The 18,595-nt window shown below is 49.8% G+C and overlaps 1 protein-coding gene across 3 annotated transcripts in view; it reads left to right on the top strand.

Moving 5' to 3' along the window:
* ncanb (neurocan b) overlaps positions 1-18,595 on the top strand; it is a 263,481-nt gene that overhangs the window by 207,399 nt on the left and 37,487 nt on the right. For all 3 annotated transcript variants that reach the window (XM_072482254.1, XM_072482255.1, XM_072482256.1), the window contains 2 exons: positions 10,470-10,589; positions 18,126-18,239. In XM_072482254.1, coding sequence (XP_072338355.1) covers positions 10,470-10,589; positions 18,126-18,239 — 234 coding nt within the window. The remainder of the gene's footprint in view (positions 1-10,469; positions 10,590-18,125; positions 18,240-18,595) is intronic.

Here is an 18,595-nt window from a genome sequence, read left to right as displayed (position 1 = left end):
CCTCCGGCATTCCCCCCACCGGGTCTGCCACATATAACAGCAAGTCGTCCGCATAGAGCAACACCCTATGCTCCTCCTCCACGCCCCGCACCAACCCCCTCCAGTTCCTTGACTCCCTCAGTGCCATAGCCAGGGGTTCAATTGCCAGTGTGAAGAGCAGGGGGGACAGGGGACACCCCTGCCTCGTCCCTCGGTGCAACCGAAATCACTCAGACCTCCTCCTGTTTGTGGCCACACTCGCCATCGGGACCTCAAACAACAGCCTGACCCACCTGACAAGCCCCTCCCCAAACCCAAACCTCTTCAGCACCTCCCACAGGTACCCCCACTCGACCCTATCGAAGGCTTTCTCAGCCTTCATCGCCATCACTATCTCCGCCTCCCCCTCCCTCACTGGCAGCATGATAACATTCAAAAGCCTCCACACATTCGTGTTCAACTGCCTCCCCTTCACGAACCCCGTCTGGTCTTCGTGGATGACCTGCGGCACACAATCCTCAATCCTCGTGGCTAAGACCTTCGCCAGCACCTTGGCATCTACGTTTAGCAACAAAATCGGCCTGTAAGACCCACACTGCAGGGGATCAACCAGAATCATTCTTAATTGACATTTAGCCCCATTGAGAATGGGAATGGAGAAAGGTGGGAATGAGATTGCACGGGCAGGGTGCTCTGTTATTGGGACTATGTCCCCACGCCGACATCAAAACGGTGGACTTTAACTCCTGAAATTACTGCAAAAAAGTGAAACAAATTCTTGGCCCTGCCGGGGGCTAGCAGGGACCCGGAGTGAATCTCGCAGCTTTAGGTGCAGATACGGCCCCCCCCCCCTCGCACATCTGGGTCAGAGGCGGCACATGCGCAGGGCGGCATCCTCCAGCGGCTGCGCGGTGCTCCATGGCGGATGCGGACCGTGGAGGCAGACCGAAAAAAGAGACCCCCCGATGGGCCGCGCGCCTGACCCTCAAACCTTGCGCAATCATTCCCCGGCCGCCTTTGAGACCCCCCCCCCACCCCCCCCCCCCGGTCCCCGATCCGCCCGCCCCTGACCAGGGTGGCTGTGGACTGCATCCACAGCTGCCACGCGAGCATCCCGCCCGGCAATAGCCGTCGGGAACCTGGCTGGTCAGGAGCGGAGGATTGCTGAGCGGGCCTCTGGCAATGGCCACCCCCCCCGGCGGCGCGGCGTACTCCACGATGACGGTGATTTTCGGTGCCCGGGGAATCGGCGAACCCGCGCCGGGCCCGAATCCGGCGTCAAACTGGATTCTGCGCCCCGGCGGCAACCGCGATCCTGGCATCGGAGTGCGGAGAATCCAGCCCCATGTTTCTGGGTTCTGGGAGTGGGGAAGGGATACCTTACTCCCAGCAGCTGGTAGCCAGTTGGAGCTAAAGGAATATTGAGGCATTTGTCGGAATTTTCCAGTCAGCTGCCAGCTTGCCTGAGGTATTGGGAAACAGAGAGGCTGTTTGGTGAGGGCAGACCAAGTGAATGGGGAGGGATTGGGGTCCAGCACAACACGCAGGGTTCCCTCCTTGTCACTGGTGGGCCTGCCCCTGAGGGTGAAAAAAGTTAGAGAGAGGATACCTCCATTTTGGGTACCCTCTCTCTCACTTACCTGTAAAGGAAGCCTGCTACAACTTGAGTGCCGGAGGATGCCCCATTGAGACTCCATCTTCCGGAGCCTGGCCGCTGTCATTCCGAAGAGCCCCCTTTTGCCTGTTAATGATCGGTTTGGGGAAAATCGCAGCGGTTTGTCTGTCCCCCCCCAATGTGCGGACCTCTGACCCCCATTCCCCCATTTGACCCTGATGGCAAGGTCCCAAAGCCCGGGGATAGAACATAGAACATAGAAAATACAGCACAGAACAGGCCCTTCGGCCCACGATGTTGTGCCGAACCTTTGTCCTAGATTAATCATAGATTATCATTGAATTTACAGTGCAGAAGGAGGCCATTTGGCCCTTTGAGTCTGCACCGGCTCTTGGAAAGAGCACCATACCCAAACTCAACACCTCCACCCAACACCAAGGGCAATTTGGACATTAAGGGCAATTTATCATTGGCCAATTCACCTAACCCGCACATCTTTGGACTGTCGGAGGAAACCGGAGCACCCGGAGGAAACCCACGCAGACACGGGGAGGACGTGCAGACTCCGCACAGACAATGACCCAAGCCGGAATCGAACCTGGGACCATGGAGCTGTGAAGCAATTGTGCTATCCACAATGCTACCGTGCTGCCCTTAAGAACAAATAAATCTACACTATATCATTTTACCATCATCCATGTACCTATCCAATAGCTGCTTGAAGGTCCCTAATGTTTCCGACTCAACTACTTCCACAGGCAGTGCATTCCATGCCCCCACTACTCTCTGGGTAAAGAACCTACCTCTGATATCCCTCCTATATCTTCCACCTTTCACCTTAAATTTATGTCCCCTTGTAATGGTGTGTTCCACCTGGGGAAAAAGTCTCTGACTGTCTACTCTATCTATTCCCCTGATCATCTTATAAACCTCTATCAAGTCGCCCCTCATCCTTCTCCGCTCTAATGAGAAAAGGCCTAGCACCCTCAACCTTTCCTCGTAAGACCTACTCTCCATTCCAGGCAACATCCTGGTAAATCTTCTTTGCACCTTTTCCAGAGCTTCCACATCCTTCCTAAAATGAGGCGACCAGAACTGTACACAGTACTCCAAATGTGGCCTTACCAAAGTTTTGTACAGCTGCATCATCACCTCACGGCTCTTAAATTCAATCCCTCTGTTAATGAATGCGAGCACACCATAGGCCTTCTTCACAGCTCTATCCACTTGAGTGGCAACTTTCAAAGATGTATGAACATAGACCCCAAGATCTCTCTGCTCCTCCACATTGCCAAGAACTCTACCGTTAACCCTATATTCCACATTCATATTTGTCCTTCCAAAATGGACAACCTCACACTTTTCAGGGTTAAACTCCATCTGCCACTTCTCAGCCCAGCTCTGCATCCTATCTATGTCTCTTTGCAGCCAACAACAGCCCTCCTTACTATCCACAACTCCACCAATCTTCGTATCGTCTGCAAATTTACTGACCCACCCTTCAACTCCCTCATCCAAGTCATTAATGAAAATCACAAACAGCAGAGGACCCAGAACTGATCCCTGCGGTACGCCACTGGTAACTGGGATCCAGGCTGAATATTTGCCATCCACCACCACTCTCTGACTTCTATCGGTTAGCCAGTTCGTTATCCAACTGGCCAAATTTCCCACTATCCCATGCCTCCTTACTTTCTGCATAAGCCTACCATGGGGAACTTTATCAAATGCCTTACTAAAATCCATGTACACTACATCCACTGCTTTACCTTCATCCACATGCTTGGTCACCTCCTCAAAGAATTCAATAAGATTTGTAAGGCAAGACCTACCCCTCACAAATCCGTGCTGACTATCCCTAATCAAGCAGTGTCTTTCCAGATGCTCAGAAATCCTATCTTTCAGTACCCTTTCCATTACTTTGCCTACCACCGAAGTAAGACTAACTGGCCTGTAATTCCCAGGGTTATCCCTAGTTCCTTTTTTGAACAGGGGCACGACATTCGCCACTCTCCAATCCCCTGGTACCACCCCTGTTGACAGTGAGGACGAAAAGATCATTGCCAACGGCTCTGCAATTTCATCTCTTGCTTCCCATAGAATCCTTGGATATATCCCGTCAGGCCCGGGGGACTTGTCTATCCTCAAGTTTTTCAAAATGCCCAACACATCTTCCTTCCTGACAAGTATTTCCTTGAGCTTACCAATCTGTTTCACACTGTCCTCTCCAACAATATCGCCCCTCTCATTTGTAAATACAGAAGAAAAATACTCATTCAAGACCTCTCCTATCTCTTCAGACTCAATACACAATCTCCCGCTACTGTCCTTGATCGGACCTACCCTCGCTCTAGTCATTCTCATATTTCTCACATATGTGTAAAAGGCCTTGGGGTTTTCCTTGATCCTACCCGCCAAAGATTGTTCATGCCCTCTCTTAGCTCTCCTAATCCCTTTCTTCAGTTCCCTCCTGGCTATCTTGTATCCCTCCAATGCCCTGTCTGAACCTTGTTTCCTCAGCCTTACATAAGTCACCTTTTTCCTCTTAACAAGACATTCAACCTCTCTTGTCAACCATGGTTCCCTCACTCGACCATCTCTTCCCTGCCTGACAGGGACATACATATCCAGGACTCGTAGCACCTGTTCCTTGAACAAGTTCCACATTTCACTTGTGTCCTTCCCTGCCAGCCTATGTTCCCAACTTATGCACTTCAATTCTTGTCTGACAACATCGTATTTACCCTTCCCCCAATTGTAAACCTTGCCCTGTTGCACGTACCTATCCCTCTCCATTACTAAAGTGAAAGTCACAGAATTGTGGTCACTATCTCCAGAATGCTCCCCCACTAACAAATCTATCACTTGCCCTGGTTCATTACCCAGTACCAAATCCAATATTGCCCCTCCTCTGGTCGGACAATCTACATACTGTGTTAGAAAAGCTTCCTGGACACACTGCACAAACACCACCCCATCCAAACTATTTGATCTAAAGAGTTTCCACTCAATATTTGGGAAGTTAAAGTCGCCCATGACTACTACCCTATGACTTCTGCACCTTTCCAAAATCTGTTTCCCAATCTGTTCCTCCACATCTCTGTTACTATTGGGGGGCCTATAGAAAACTCCTAACAAGGTGACTGCTCCTTTCCTATTTCTGACTTCAACCCATACTACCTCAATAGGGTGATACTCCTCGAACTGCCATTCTGCAGCTGTTATACTATCTCTAATTAATAATGCCACCCCCCCCCCACCTCTTTTACCACCCTCCCTAATCTTATTGAAACATCTATAACCAGGGACCTCCAACAACCATTTCTGCCCCTCTTCTATCCAAGTTTCCGTGATGGCCACCACATCGTAGTCCCAAGTACCGATCCATGCCTTAAGTTCACCCACCTTATTCCTGATGCTTCTTGCGTTGAAGTATACACACTTCAACCCATCTCCGTGCCTGCAAATACTCTCCTTTGTCAGTGTTCCCTTCCCCACTGCCTCATTACATGCTTTGGCGTCCTGAATATCGGCTACCTTAGTTGCTGGACTACAAATCCGGTTCCCATTCCCCTGCCAAATTAGTTTAAATCCTCCCGAAGAGTACTAGCAAACCTCCCTCCCAGGATATTGGTGCCCCTCTGGTTCAGATGCAACCCGTCCTGCTTGTACAGGTCCCACCTTCCCCAGAATGCGCTCCAATTATCCAAATACCTGAAGCCCTCCCTCCTACACCATTCCTGCAGCCACGTGTTCAACTGCACTCTCTCCCTATTCCTAGCCTCGTTATCACGTGGCACCGGCAACAAACCAGAGATGACAACTCTGTCTGTCCTGGCTTTCAACTTCCAGCCTAACTCCCTAAACTTGTTTATTACCTCCACACCCCTTTTCCTACCTATGTCGTTGGTACCAATGTGCACCACGACTTCTGGCTGCTCACCCTCCCCCTTAAGGATCCTGAAGACACGATCCGAGACATCCCTGGCCCTGGCACCCGGGAGGCAACATACCTTCCGGGAGTCTCGCTCGCGACCACAGAATCTCCTATCTATTCCCCTAACCATTGAATCTCCTACAACTATTGCTTTTCTATTCTCCCCCCTTCCCTTCTGAGCCCCAGAGCCAGACTCCGTGCCAGAGACCTGACCGCTAGGGCCTTCCCCCAGTAGGTCATCCCCCTCAACAGCATCCAAAACGGTATACTTGTTTTGAAGGGGAACGGCCACGAGGGATCCCTGCACTGTCTGCCTGTTTGTTTTTTTCCCCCTGACTGTAACCCAGCTATTCTTGTCCTGTACCTTGGGTGTGGTTACCTCCCTGTAACTCTTCTCAATCACCCCCTCTGCCTCCCGGATGATCCGAAGTTCATCCAGCTTCAGCTCCAGTTCCCTAACACGGTCTTTGAGGAGCTGAAGTTGGGTGCACTTCCCGCAGGTATAGTCAGATGGAGGGTACAGGGGAAGATCTTGGTGTCAATCATGACATAGGTGACCTCTTAAGGCTGGTTATTGGTTAGGCTAATAAACGTCTTCAAATATGACACCAAGCTAGCAGAGTGACTGTTTGGGCCTCAGGTGGATGGAGTCAATGGATTGGTGAATGGAGGTATCACTGGGACCGTGGACAGAATGGCCTCAGTCTTCCCAGCATTTAATTCGGAGGAAATGTATGCTCATCCAATCATGGATGTCAGCTAAGCAGGTTGATAATTTAGGGTTTGAGAGAGGTGATGGTGAGGTGGAGATTGGCGTCGTCCGTGTCCGTGTGAAAACAAACCCTGTGCTCTCAGAGGAGGTTGCTGAGGGGCAGCGAGTGGAAGAGAAATAGAAGGGGGCCAAGGATAAATCCTTGGGGGACATCAGAGATAACTGTGCAGGAATTGGGGGGGGAGGGGGGTAGCCATTCCAGGTGAATGAAGGAGCCCAGGAAAAACATGAGAGAGTTCCCGGAAGTGCGGAAATCCATAAAAGTGGAAAAGGAGCTTTACCTTCTTGTTTAACTTTTGATTTTATTTGAAGGTATCAAGTTGTTAATTACAGTCAAGATCGCTTGGTGACGATACTGATAATAGTTTTTTTTGTTGATAGAAACTTTCTTGGTTATCAGTTGATTTCCTTGTGTTCGATACTAAATGCATTATGTTTAATGATTTCATTCCCATTAGGATTACTTAACATGTTGAGCTGCATAAATTTAACATCATCTGGGATCAATGGCAAATGTTTATTTAATGCATTTGTTCATGAGCTGCACTCCGCTTATCTTTCCTCTCTTGACTGTCCAGTCCTTCTCACTCTAAGGTTCAAATCAAGCCTTATCCCTCCATCTTCTTCTACACGAACCTTTCCCTCCCTAAGACGTTGGAATGTTTTAATGAAAAATGGGAGTGCTAGCAAAACGTAACCGGTCTGGCAGCATCAGTGGAGAGAGAAACTTAGGGAGTGATTCTCCACAAGGGAGCCCAAGTGTTCACGCCGTCGTGACGCGACGGCACGAAACAGGCACGGGGACGACCAATTCTGTCCCCCAGAGGGGGCCAGCATGGCGCTGGAGCGGTTCACGCCGCTCCAGCCTCCCTCCCTGGCGCCAAATGGGTGCCGCGCCAACCTGCGCATGCGTGGGGGACTTCTTCTGCGCGCCGGCCCCGACTCAGCGTGGAGTTGGTTTTCAGGGGCCAGCCGCGCAAGAAAGTGGGCCCGGGGGGGGGGGGGGGGTGGGGAAGAGGCCGGCCCGCCGATCGGTGGGCCCCGATCGCGGGCCAGACCCCATCGAGCCTCCCCCCCCCCCCCCGGTGAAGGATCGCTTCCCACCCCCCACAAGCCGCCCCCCCGGCCCTTCGCGCAGAGTTCCCGCCGGCAGTGACGAGGTGTGAACGGCGCCGGCGGGGCTCTGTCGTATCCGCGCGGCCGCTCCGCCCATCCGGGCCGGAGAATTGGCGGCCCCGCCAGCGCCGCATCAAACGCGCCGGAGCAAATGCCGTTGCTTCACCGCACCTCGGAGAATCGCACGCCGGCGTCGGGGCGTCGTGGCGCGGTTGCGGTGATTCTCTGGCCCAGCGCGGGGCTCAGAGAATCACCCCCAGAGTCAACAGTTTGAGTCCAATCTGACCCTTATTGGAGGTGTTAATAGCAGAACATTGAGCCCAGAACTCAATATTGAGTTCAACAACTTCAGGCCATGCACTCTGTCTTCCATTTTGAACTTCCTCCCCCCCCACTCCAACCCCCCCCCCCCTCCCCACCACCCCCTCCCCCACCCAACCCCAGCCAAGTCATCATCCTGTTCTCATCTTTGGCTGTCAGACAGAGCCGCTTTTAAAAATTTTTTAAAATATATTTTATTCAAATTTTTCGGCCAAACAAAACAATACAAAGGGTTTTCCCTTTTTACAACCATAAAACAATATAAATAACAGTGACCGTTTTTAACAAGCAAATAAATAATATGTAAACTAAATGGCAACTGTCATAACAAAAATAATAACTCTCCCAGATAATAAAATCAAACAATCCAATATACATAACCAAGTACAAATATCGATACAAAAACACCCCTGAGGACCCACCCGATCCCTCCCCCCTCCCCTCTGGGTTGCTGCTGTTACCTTCCCATTTCCTTTATCGTTCTGCGAGGTAGTCAATGAACGGTTGCCACCGCCTGGTGAACCCTTGAGCCGAACCCCTTAATACAAACTTGATCCGTTCTAACTTTATAAACCCTGCCATGTCGTTTATCCAGGTCTCCACGCCCGGGGGTTTGGCTTCCTTCCACATAAGCAATATCCTTCGCCGGGCTACTAGGGACGCAAAGGCCAAAACGTCAGCCTCTCTCGCCTCCTGCACTCCCGGCTCTTCTGCAACCCCGAATATAGCCAACCCCAGCTTGGTTCGACCCGGACCCCCACCACCTTCGAAAGCACCTTTGCCACCCCCACCCAGAACCCCTGCAGTGCCGGGCATGACCAAAACATGTGGGTGTGGTTTGCTGGGCTCCTCGAGCATCTCCCACACCTATCCTCTACCCCGAAAAATTTACTGAGCCTTGCTCCGGTCATATGCGCCCTGTGCAAAACCTTGAATTGTATCAGGCTTAGCCTGGCGCACGAGGACGAAGAGTTTACCCTACGTAGGGCATCTGCCCACAGCCCCTCTTCAATCTCTTCCCCCAGCTCTTCTTCCCATTTTCCCTTCAGCTCATTCACCATGATCTCCCCCTCGTCCCTCATTTCCCTGTATATATCCGACACCCTACCATCCCCCACCCATGTCCCTGAGATCACTCTATCCTAAATCTCCTGTGTCGGGAGCTGCGGGAATTCCTTCACCTGTTGCTCCGCAAAAGCCCTCAGTTGCATATACCGAAATGTATTCCCTTGGGGCAACCCATATTTTTCCGTCCGCGCTCCCAGACTCGCAAACGTCCCGTCTACGAACAGATCTCTCAGTTGCACAACCCCAGCTCTCTGCCATGCTCCAAATCCCCCATCTATTCTCCCCGGGACAAACCTATGATTATTTCTTACCGGGGACCGCACCGAGGCTCCCGTCCTTCCCCTCTGCCATCTCCACTGCCCCCAGATTTTCAGTGTTGCCACCACCACTGGACTTGTGGTGTATTTCTTCGGGGAGAACGGCAACGGCGCCGTCGCCAGTGCTTGTAGGCTGGTTCCTTTGCAGGACGCCATCTCCAATCTCTTCCACGCCGCTCCCTCCCCTTCTCCCATCCACTTACACACCATTGAGATATTGGCGGCCCAGCAGTACTCACTTAAGACAGAGCCGCTTTTTAATGTGCTATTAACACCTACTCTAGACCAATGTTTTGTTTGTTTACTGCCACCCTTGCCCCCGCTCCCTTTCCCTTTTGTTCCATGAGATCTTTGTCATTTGATCTCCTCCGCCCTCCAACCGATCTCTGGCCTTCCGTTTTGTTCCATCTGACCCTCTGCCCTTTCCCAACAACACAAAACCCATCACTACCTCTCTTCAGTTCCCAGTAAGAGTCAGATTGGATTTGAAGCGCTAACTCTGTTTCTTTCTCCACAGATGCTGCCTGACCTGCTTAGTTTTTTTTCCAGTTCTTTCTGGGGGCTTTTCCGATCTCCAGTGTCCACAGTATTTTTTTAAATATAAATTTAAAGTGCCCAATTATTTTTTTTCCAATTAAGGGGCAATTTCGCGTGGCCAATCCACCTACCCTGCACACCTTTTTGGGTCGTGGGGGTGAGACCCACGCAGCCACGGGGAGAATGAGCAAACTCCACACGGACAGTGATCCAGCGTCAAACCCGGGTCCTCGGCGCCGTGAGGCAGCAGTGCTAACCACTGCGCCACCGTGCTGCCCTTGCATCCACAGTATTTTTGCTTTTATTTTGGATTATTTGGGGGCTGTTTAGCACAGGGCTAAATCGCTGGCTTTGAAAGCAGACCAAAGCAGGCCAGCAGCACGGTTCAATTACCATAACAGCCTCCCCGAACAGGCGCCGGAATGTGGCGACTAGGGGCTTTTCACAGTAACTTCATTGAAGCCTACTTGTGACAATAAGCGATTTTCATTTCTTTCCTTCCTCTAACAATCACTGAACCTTTGGAGTCTAACATTAAGCAGAATTTATTGATATGCCCTGAAGAAAAGGGCTGGGGTGCAAATGAAGACGTGGAGCAAAATCAATGAATCTTCAGCTCCAAAGTGAAGAGGTTACCAGGGAACCAACCAATAATATTTGTCAAGTAAAAGAATGTAATTCTGATGGGTCCACTTTCAGATATCAATGTGAGTCACACTTACCCCAAGGTTTTCCCCTCTCACTTTTCTGCATGGCCACGCTCCGCTTCTCACTCATTAGTTTGCCTTCTGTTTTCCTCATATCCAGAAGCAGAGACAGATCCCTGCCAGATGAACCCCTGCCTGCATGAAGGAACCTGCTTGTCCAACAGAACAATCTACACCTGCAACTGTGCTCCTGGCTTTACTGGGGAAAACTGTGAGATAGGTAAGGCACCGAATGAAACATGGAAAAGGGGAGCGAGCAAGCTGATGCTACACCCCTATATTTTATTACGATCCTGGACCAGACCCCAACAGTGGCTAGGATAATGGGCAGAAACCCCAATATTTTATTTTAATTTTGTAAGACTGTGAGGAAAGATACCTCGCTCCAGGAGTGGTTTCACACAAAATAGGCATGTGGTATATTAAAACAAACTTTATTACGAACAGAGTATTAAAATATCTTTAACATCACAAAAGAAGTTTTCAATTACCCCTGAAACAATGCTAATCAATACAGTGACACAATAACCCTTAACTGCTATCTTTATTCCCACTCAAACAACAAAGCCATCACAAACCCCAATCCACTTTTAAATAAAGTTAGCAATCAGGTTTAGGGATGTCTTGGAAACACCGCTTTGAGAAAGAGAGATCTTTTGAGACTGTTAAAGGAAAAGACCTGCCGCCCCCCCCCCGTCACAATAATGCAGAATCTCCGGCTGTATTTCTTCAGAAACCTCCTCAGCTCACCTTACAACCAACAACTAAAACTCTGAAAAAACCTTAACACTTAGCTGCTTTAACCCCTGACTCCTCCCATTAATTACATCAACTTATTAAACTGAACACGACGGGCTGGATGCTCCGTTTGGGAGACTATGTGCTGACGCCGGTATGGGAATGGTGGCATTTTACGCTCGGAAAAAACGGCGCAAAAGCTCCTCCGTCTGGTGGGGGGCTAGCAGGCACGCAGCGTAAAGCCTCCCCGGCTTTACTTGCGGATATGGCCGGAGGATTTCCGGGTCCGTGGCTGTGCATGCGCAGGGCTGCGGCCTGCAATTAGGTTGCGCTGTGCAACATGGCGCCAGCCGTGCGCAGACCGGCCTGCCAAAATCTGCCCCCCTTTGGCCAGGCTCAGCACCCCCGGACCACCGACCACCAGTGCCCCCAGCCCCCGCCAAAGCCACCCCTGTCCGCGGATCGGCTCCCCCCCCCCTCGACTGTGGCGGCGCTGGACTCAGTCCGCAGCCGCCACATAGAAAAATACAGCACAGAACAGGCCCTTCGGCCCACGATGTTGTGCCGAACCTTTGTCCTAGATTAATCATAGATTATCATAGAATTTACAGTGCAGAAGGGGGCCATTCGGCCCATCGAGTCTGCACAGGCTCTTGGAAAGAGCACCCTACCCAAGGTCAAAACCCCACCCTATCCCCATAACCCAGTAACCCCACCCAACACTAGGGGCAAGTTTGGACACTAAGGGCAATTTAGCATGGCCAATCCACCTAACCTGCACATCTTTGGACTGTGGGAGGAAACCGGAGCACCCGGAGGAAACCCACGCACACACGGGGAAGATGTGCAGACTCCGCACAGACAGTGACCCAAGCCGGAATCGAACCTGGGACCCTGGAGCTGTGAAGCAATTGTGCTATCCACAATGCTACCGTGCTGCCCTTAAGAACAAATTAATCTACACTATATCATTCTATCGTAATCCATGTACCTATCCAATAGCTGCTTGGAGGTCCCTAATGTTTCCGACTCAATTACTTCCACAGGCAGTGCATTCCATGCCCCCACTACTCTCTGGGTAAAGAACCTACCTCTGACATCCCCCACCATTTCTTCCACCATTCACCTTAAATTTATGTCCCCTTGTAATGCTTTGTTCCACCTGGGGAAAAAAGTCTCTGACTGTCTACGCTATCTATTTCCCTGATCATCTTATAAACCTCCCCCTTCTCTGTTCTAATGAGAAAAGGCCTAGCACCCTCAACCTTTCCTCATAAGACCTACTCTCCATTCCAGGCAACATCCTGGTAAATCTCCTTTGTTTCCACATCCTTTCTAAAATGAGGTGACCAGAACTGTACACAGTACTCCAAATGTGGCCTTACCAAAGTTTTGTACAGCTGCATCATCATCTCACGGCTCTTAAATTCAATCCCTCTGTTAATGAATGCTAGCACACCATAGGCCTTCTTCACAGCTCTATCCACTTGAGTGGCAACTTTCAAAGATGTATGAACATAGACTCCAAGATCTCTCTGCTCCTCCACATTGCCAAGAACCGTTAACCCTGTATTCCGCATTCATATTTATCCTTCCAAAATGGACAACCTCACACTTTTCAGGGTTAAACTCCATCTGCCACTTCTCAGCCCAGCTCTGCATCCTATCTATGTCTCTTTGCAGCCGACAACAGCCCTCCTCACTATCCACAACTCCACCAATCTTCGTATCGTCTGCAAATTTACTGACCCACAATTCAACTCCCTCATCCAAGTCATTAATGAAAATCACAAACAGCAGAGGACCCAGAACTGATCCCTGCGGTACGCCATTGGATACTGGGATCCAGGCTGAATATTTGCCATCCACCACCGCTCACTGACTTCTATCAGTTAGCCAGTTCGTTATCCAACTGGCCAAATGTCCCACTATCCCATGCCTCCTTACTTTCTGCATAAGCCTACCATGGGGAACTTTATCAAATGCCTTACTAAAATCCATGTACACTACATCCACTGCTTTACCGTCAGTCACATGCTTGGTCACCTCCTCAAAGAATTCAATAAGACTTGTAAGGCAAGATCTACCCCTCACAAATCCTTGCTGACTCTAATCAAGCAGTGTCTTTCCAGATGCTCAGAAATCCTATCCCTCAGTACCCTTTCCATTACTTTGCCTACCACCGAAGTAAGACTAACTGGCCTGTAATTCCCAGGGTTACCCCTATTCCCTTTTTTGAACAGGGGCACGACATTCGCCACTCTCCAATCCCCTGGTACCACCCCTGTTGACAGTGAGGACGAAAAGATCATTGCCAACGGCTCTGCAATTTCATCTCTCGCTTCCCATAGAATCCTTGGATATATCCCGTCAGGCCCGGGGGAATTGTCTATCCTCAAGTTTTTCAAAATGCCCAACACATCTTCCTTCCTAACAAGTATTACCTCGAGCTTACCAGTCTGTTTCACACTGTCCTCTCTAACAATATCGCCCCTCTCATTTGTAAATACTGAAGAAAAGTACTCGTTCAAGACCTCTCCTATCTCTTCAGACTCAATACACAATCTCCCGCTACTGTCCTTGATCGGACCTACCCTCGCTCTCTCATTCCCAGAAAAAAAATACGCACGCCGCCCAACGCTGTCGGGAACTCGGTCCATCGGGGGCACAGCATTGGGGGAGGGCCTCAGGTGACGTCCTGACAGCATGTAGCGTACTCGCTGTTTTGGCGGGGGTGGAGAATCACATATGCTGCGCCGTCCCCGATTTCGGTGCCAACGTGGATTCTCCAACCAATCGCCGAATGTGATTTTGGGGTCGGAGACCAGAGAATCCCGACCAATGTTTGTAATCTACTGCTCTGCGGGGAACCCTCTTTCTATAAATAAAAGCTCATTAGCCCAGCTGATGATGTTTCCATATATCTCGGGCTGGATTCTCTGGAAACTTGGATCAAATCACCCCTTAATATTCTAAATTCCAGATCATACAGCTCCAGTTCGTGTAGCCTCGCCTCATAATTAACCCGTGGAATCCAGGTATAATTCTGGTAAATCTGCATTGCAAGTCCTCCAAAGCCAATATATCCTTCCTAATATATGCTCACTGTTAAATAACATAAGCAAGGAAAAAATCAAATTCTTATTGTTATTCGCCAGGGTTTAGAGAACCCCAAAGTGTATCATGGAGTTCACCTGACCCACAACTTTTAATAGATTGTGGTATGGGGAGCACACGGCCCACTCTACAGGTGTGGTACAGCAGAAATGGAAAAGTATTTTTTAAAGCAAAACAATGTTTGTTCTATGAACTCAAGTTAACCTTTTTAAAACATACACTGAACACCTTAGCAACCATTAATTCAAATACAACCCCCCAAAGAATACAACACGAAGTAATACTTAATAATTTCCCAAACAACATCCAGAAGACAGAAGAAACACCTTTCAACAGAAGCACATTAGGTTTACATTCACTACTGAGAACATTTATAATTCTGAATTCACTAAATGATCAAGAGATAGTCTTTTCATGGCAGAGAGAACAGCAGTACACCTGCTCTGTCTGGCTTCAGCTCCAACACTGAAAACACACCCTGCAGCAAACAGCCTAAAACGAAAGTAAAAAGCTGACAGACAGCCCAGCTCCACCCACTCTCTGACATCACTGCAGTAGTAAACACCAATTTCTTAAAGGTACTCTCACTACAGATATTTATATACACACCCATTTATAATCACCCATTTCTTAAAGGTACTCTCACATGACACTATTATTCTCATTGCATAAGATCACAGTTTAACATCTTCCTATTGATGCCTGTTGTCTATCATTCCGGTGGATCAATCAATTCCCATCACATTGGATTCTCTTTTTAATATAAAAGTATTTGATTGAGTGTTCTCAATAACTAACTTTCCGTGGTGCCTGACCAATTTCCTTCTGCAGAAACTAGATGATCTTTTTACCAATCAGCGAGCTCGGCCATTTGTTCCCCACAACAATGGTTCCAATCGTAAAGTTTTATCGCACAGAAGGAAACCATTCGGCCCATGCTGGCTCCCTGTAAGAGCTATCTGCTGAATCCCTTGCCACTAACTTCAAAGAAAAACGTTGGCCGGAACATTCCGGTTTATCTTGCCAGCAGGATCTTCCGGTCCCGCCGACGGAGCTCCGCTGCCGTGGGTTTCCTGGTGGCAAGGGGTGCTTTCAACAGGAAAACCCATTGACAATGGCGGGACCTGAAAATCTTGCCGTCGGCCAATGGTGAGCTGGCCGCTTTCTTTGGCCAATGGCGGGTCGCTTCCCGTGGCCAATGGCGGGTGGGCTGCTTTCCTTGGCCAATGGCGGGCCGCTTTCCTTGGCCAATGGCGGGCGGGTTCCTTCCCGTTGCCGAGAAGCACACGGCAGATTGCGTGGTAATTCCCACCCGTTATACATAGATCATATAGTGCAGAAGGAGGCCATTCGGCCCATCAAGTCTGCACCGACCCACTTAAGCCCTCACTTCCACCCTATCCCTGTAACCCAGCAACCCCTCCTAACCCTTTTTGGACACTAAGGGCAATTTATCATGGCCAATCCACCTAACATGCACGTCTTTGGACTGTGGGAGGAAACCGGAGCACCCGGAGGAAACCCACGCAGACACGGGGAGAAGGTGCAGATTCCACACAGACAGTGACCCAGCGGGGAATCGAACCTGGGACCCTGGAGCTGTGAAGCCACAGTGCTATCCATGTGTGCTACCGTGCTGCCCTGCATGGTTATCTTTTTCAGATATTTCTTCCCCGCGTTCGAAAAGGAATTCATTAAGTGACGCACTTGGGAGATATCTGGACAATGTAACCAGACACTGTGAGAAATTCCTTGGAGTAGACCAATTTGTCAGTGTTACTTCATCCTCTTTCCTCCGCTCCCATTCTGCCAACACCAATGGAGAGGGAGCAGTCCTGAAACCATTTCTAACCTATCTCTATTCACACATTTTTTTTTTTTAAATTCTGATGACAATGACTCAGAGCTGATAAGTGTAAGTAGGAGCACATTGTATTATTCGAATTGCTACCTTTCTTAACTCCCTTTCTTCCTTTAATGCCTTTCCTTTGCTTCCATGAAATAATCTCTCCACATCATCAGCAGCCTTCTGCCTCTCTGCAGCTTGTCAAAAGCTTCATTTTCAGAATGCTGAACCCATTATCTGCTTCAGGAGTTGGTACAAATGACTCCCGACTTACAAGCTGCTCTCTTCATTGAGTTTAGTCTCACAGAGCAAGAGCATCCAAGTTCATCTGACTTGGAATAAAAATAGGAAGTGCTGGAGAGACTCAGCAAGTCTTCCTGTATCTGTGGAGAGAAAGGCACGATAGGCCGTAATGTCCTGGTTCTCCAGCGTTGCACTTCTGGGGTACCCCAATGATGCGTTGGGGAATCCCTCTGGGAGAGGGACCATGTAGGGTTGACCCGACAATTGCCCAGAAGCGCTAACTTCCGCTGGACCATTGTGCTGGGTTGGGAACCATCCAACAAAGGAATTTAAATTGCTAACTTCGGAAGGTTCTGCCAGTTTTACCCTCATAGTTATTCTGAGTTATTGGAAAAAATTCAGTTCTAACTCCAGAGTAACTATTTAAACAGCCCAGACCCATAAGGCCAGAAGACACAGGGGCAGAATTAGGCAACTCGGCCCATCGAGTCTGCTCCGCCACTCAATCATGGCTGGTTATTTTTCTCATCCCCATTCTCCTGCCTTCTCCCCATAACCCCTGATCCCCTTATTAATCAAGAACCTATCCATCTTTGTCTTAAAGACACTCAGTGACTTGGCCTCCACAACCATTTGCGGCAAAGAGTTCCACAGATTCACCGCCCTCTGGCTGAAGAAATTTCCCCCTCAACTCTATTTCAAAGGATCGTCCCTTTAGTCTGGGGTTGTGCCCTCGGGTTCGAGTCTCTCCTACCAGAGGAAACATCCTCTCCGTGTCCACTCTAACAAGGCTTCTCAGTATTTTGTAGGTTTAAATGAGATTTGTATTTGCCTTCCTAACTGCCAACTGAACCTGCAAGTTAATCTTAACAGAATCCTGAACTAGGAATCCTAAGTCACTTTGTGCTTCTGATTTCTGAACCCTTTTCCCATTTAGAAAATAACCTATGCCTCTATTCTCCCTGGGTGGAGTGGGAGAATTGGCGGCCCCGCCACGTACAGCGGCCCGCGACTGCCGCCACGTCAACGCGCCGGTGCAAATGGCGCCGATTCTCTGCACCTCGGAGAATCACGCGCCGGTGTCGGGGCGGCGCGGTTGCGGCGATTCTCCGGCGCGGGGCTCGGAGAATAGCGCCCCTTTTCTTGGGATCCGCTACAAACCTGGGCGAAATTCTCCGGCGGGGGGTCGGAGAATCTCGCCCCTGATTTTCCCAGTTCGCGTGCATATTGAAGTCCCCCATGATTATTGTCTTTTTTACATACATTTTCTATCTCCTGATTTATTTTCTGCCTCACATCCTGACTACTGCTAGGCTGCCTGTACAGAACGAGCTTGTTGTGCACATTGAAATTGGCCGGTACGATGTTGTGAGCATCACAGACTCGTGGCTGCAAGGGGCTCAGGGCTGGGATCTAAATATTCAAGGATATGTGTCCTATCGAAAGGACAGGCATGTGGGCTGAGGGGGCGGGGTTGCATTGTTAGCAAGGAATGAAGTTAAATTGATAGCATGAAGTGATATTGGGTCGGAAGGCTTCCGAAGATTTGAAATGAAGGATAAATAGTGATCAGACGCTGAGGAATAATGTCCCTGCTCTCCTTCACAATTGTGCTTTTATGTCCACCTGAGAGGGAATACGGGTCTGCGGTCCATTGTCTCATTCCGAGGGACTGCACTCCGGCAGTGCTGCACTCGGGTCCCTGGAATGGGGCCTGAACTTACCACCTTTCTACCTCGGAGATGGGAGGCAGTTGTTCCCTCAGGCACGGCCGACATTAATAATTTTCCGTGGTGATTTTTTCCCCCCCAGATATCGACGAATGCCATTCCAGCCCTTGTGAAAATGGAGCAACTTGTGTCGATGGCGTCAATTCTTTCACCTGCCTCTGCTTACCGAGTTACGCTGGCAGGTTATGTGAGGAAGGTAAGGGAGCCCTAGATAATGACAGTGCCAGTCTGTGACATTTCCTCACCAAAGGTTCTTGCTGTGGACTGTCTTATTCAACGTGGAGAACAAGGGTCCAGTTCTCCGTCCCCATGTGTTTATTGGCTGACACCTCCGCTCATCTTCTGCCGAAAGACTCGTTTGCTATCCCAGCGTTCTCCTGGCCCCAGCCTGTCACCTTCTACTCTTGAAGAACTAGAGCTGATTCAGAACTCAGCTGCCTTTATCCAAACTCACACCCAGTCCCATTCACCTATCACCATGCCGACCTGCACTGACTGTCCCTCAGGCGGTGGGGGCTAGGATGTGGGGAGGAGGGAGCGGGTGGGACAGGG

Source organism: Scyliorhinus torazame, chromosome 18, assembly GCF_047496885.1.
Source record: "Scyliorhinus torazame isolate Kashiwa2021f chromosome 18, sScyTor2.1, whole genome shotgun sequence".
Taxonomy (NCBI): Eukaryota; Metazoa; Chordata; class Chondrichthyes; order Carcharhiniformes; family Scyliorhinidae; genus Scyliorhinus; species Scyliorhinus torazame.
This window is presented reverse-complemented; position numbering and strand designations above follow the sequence as displayed.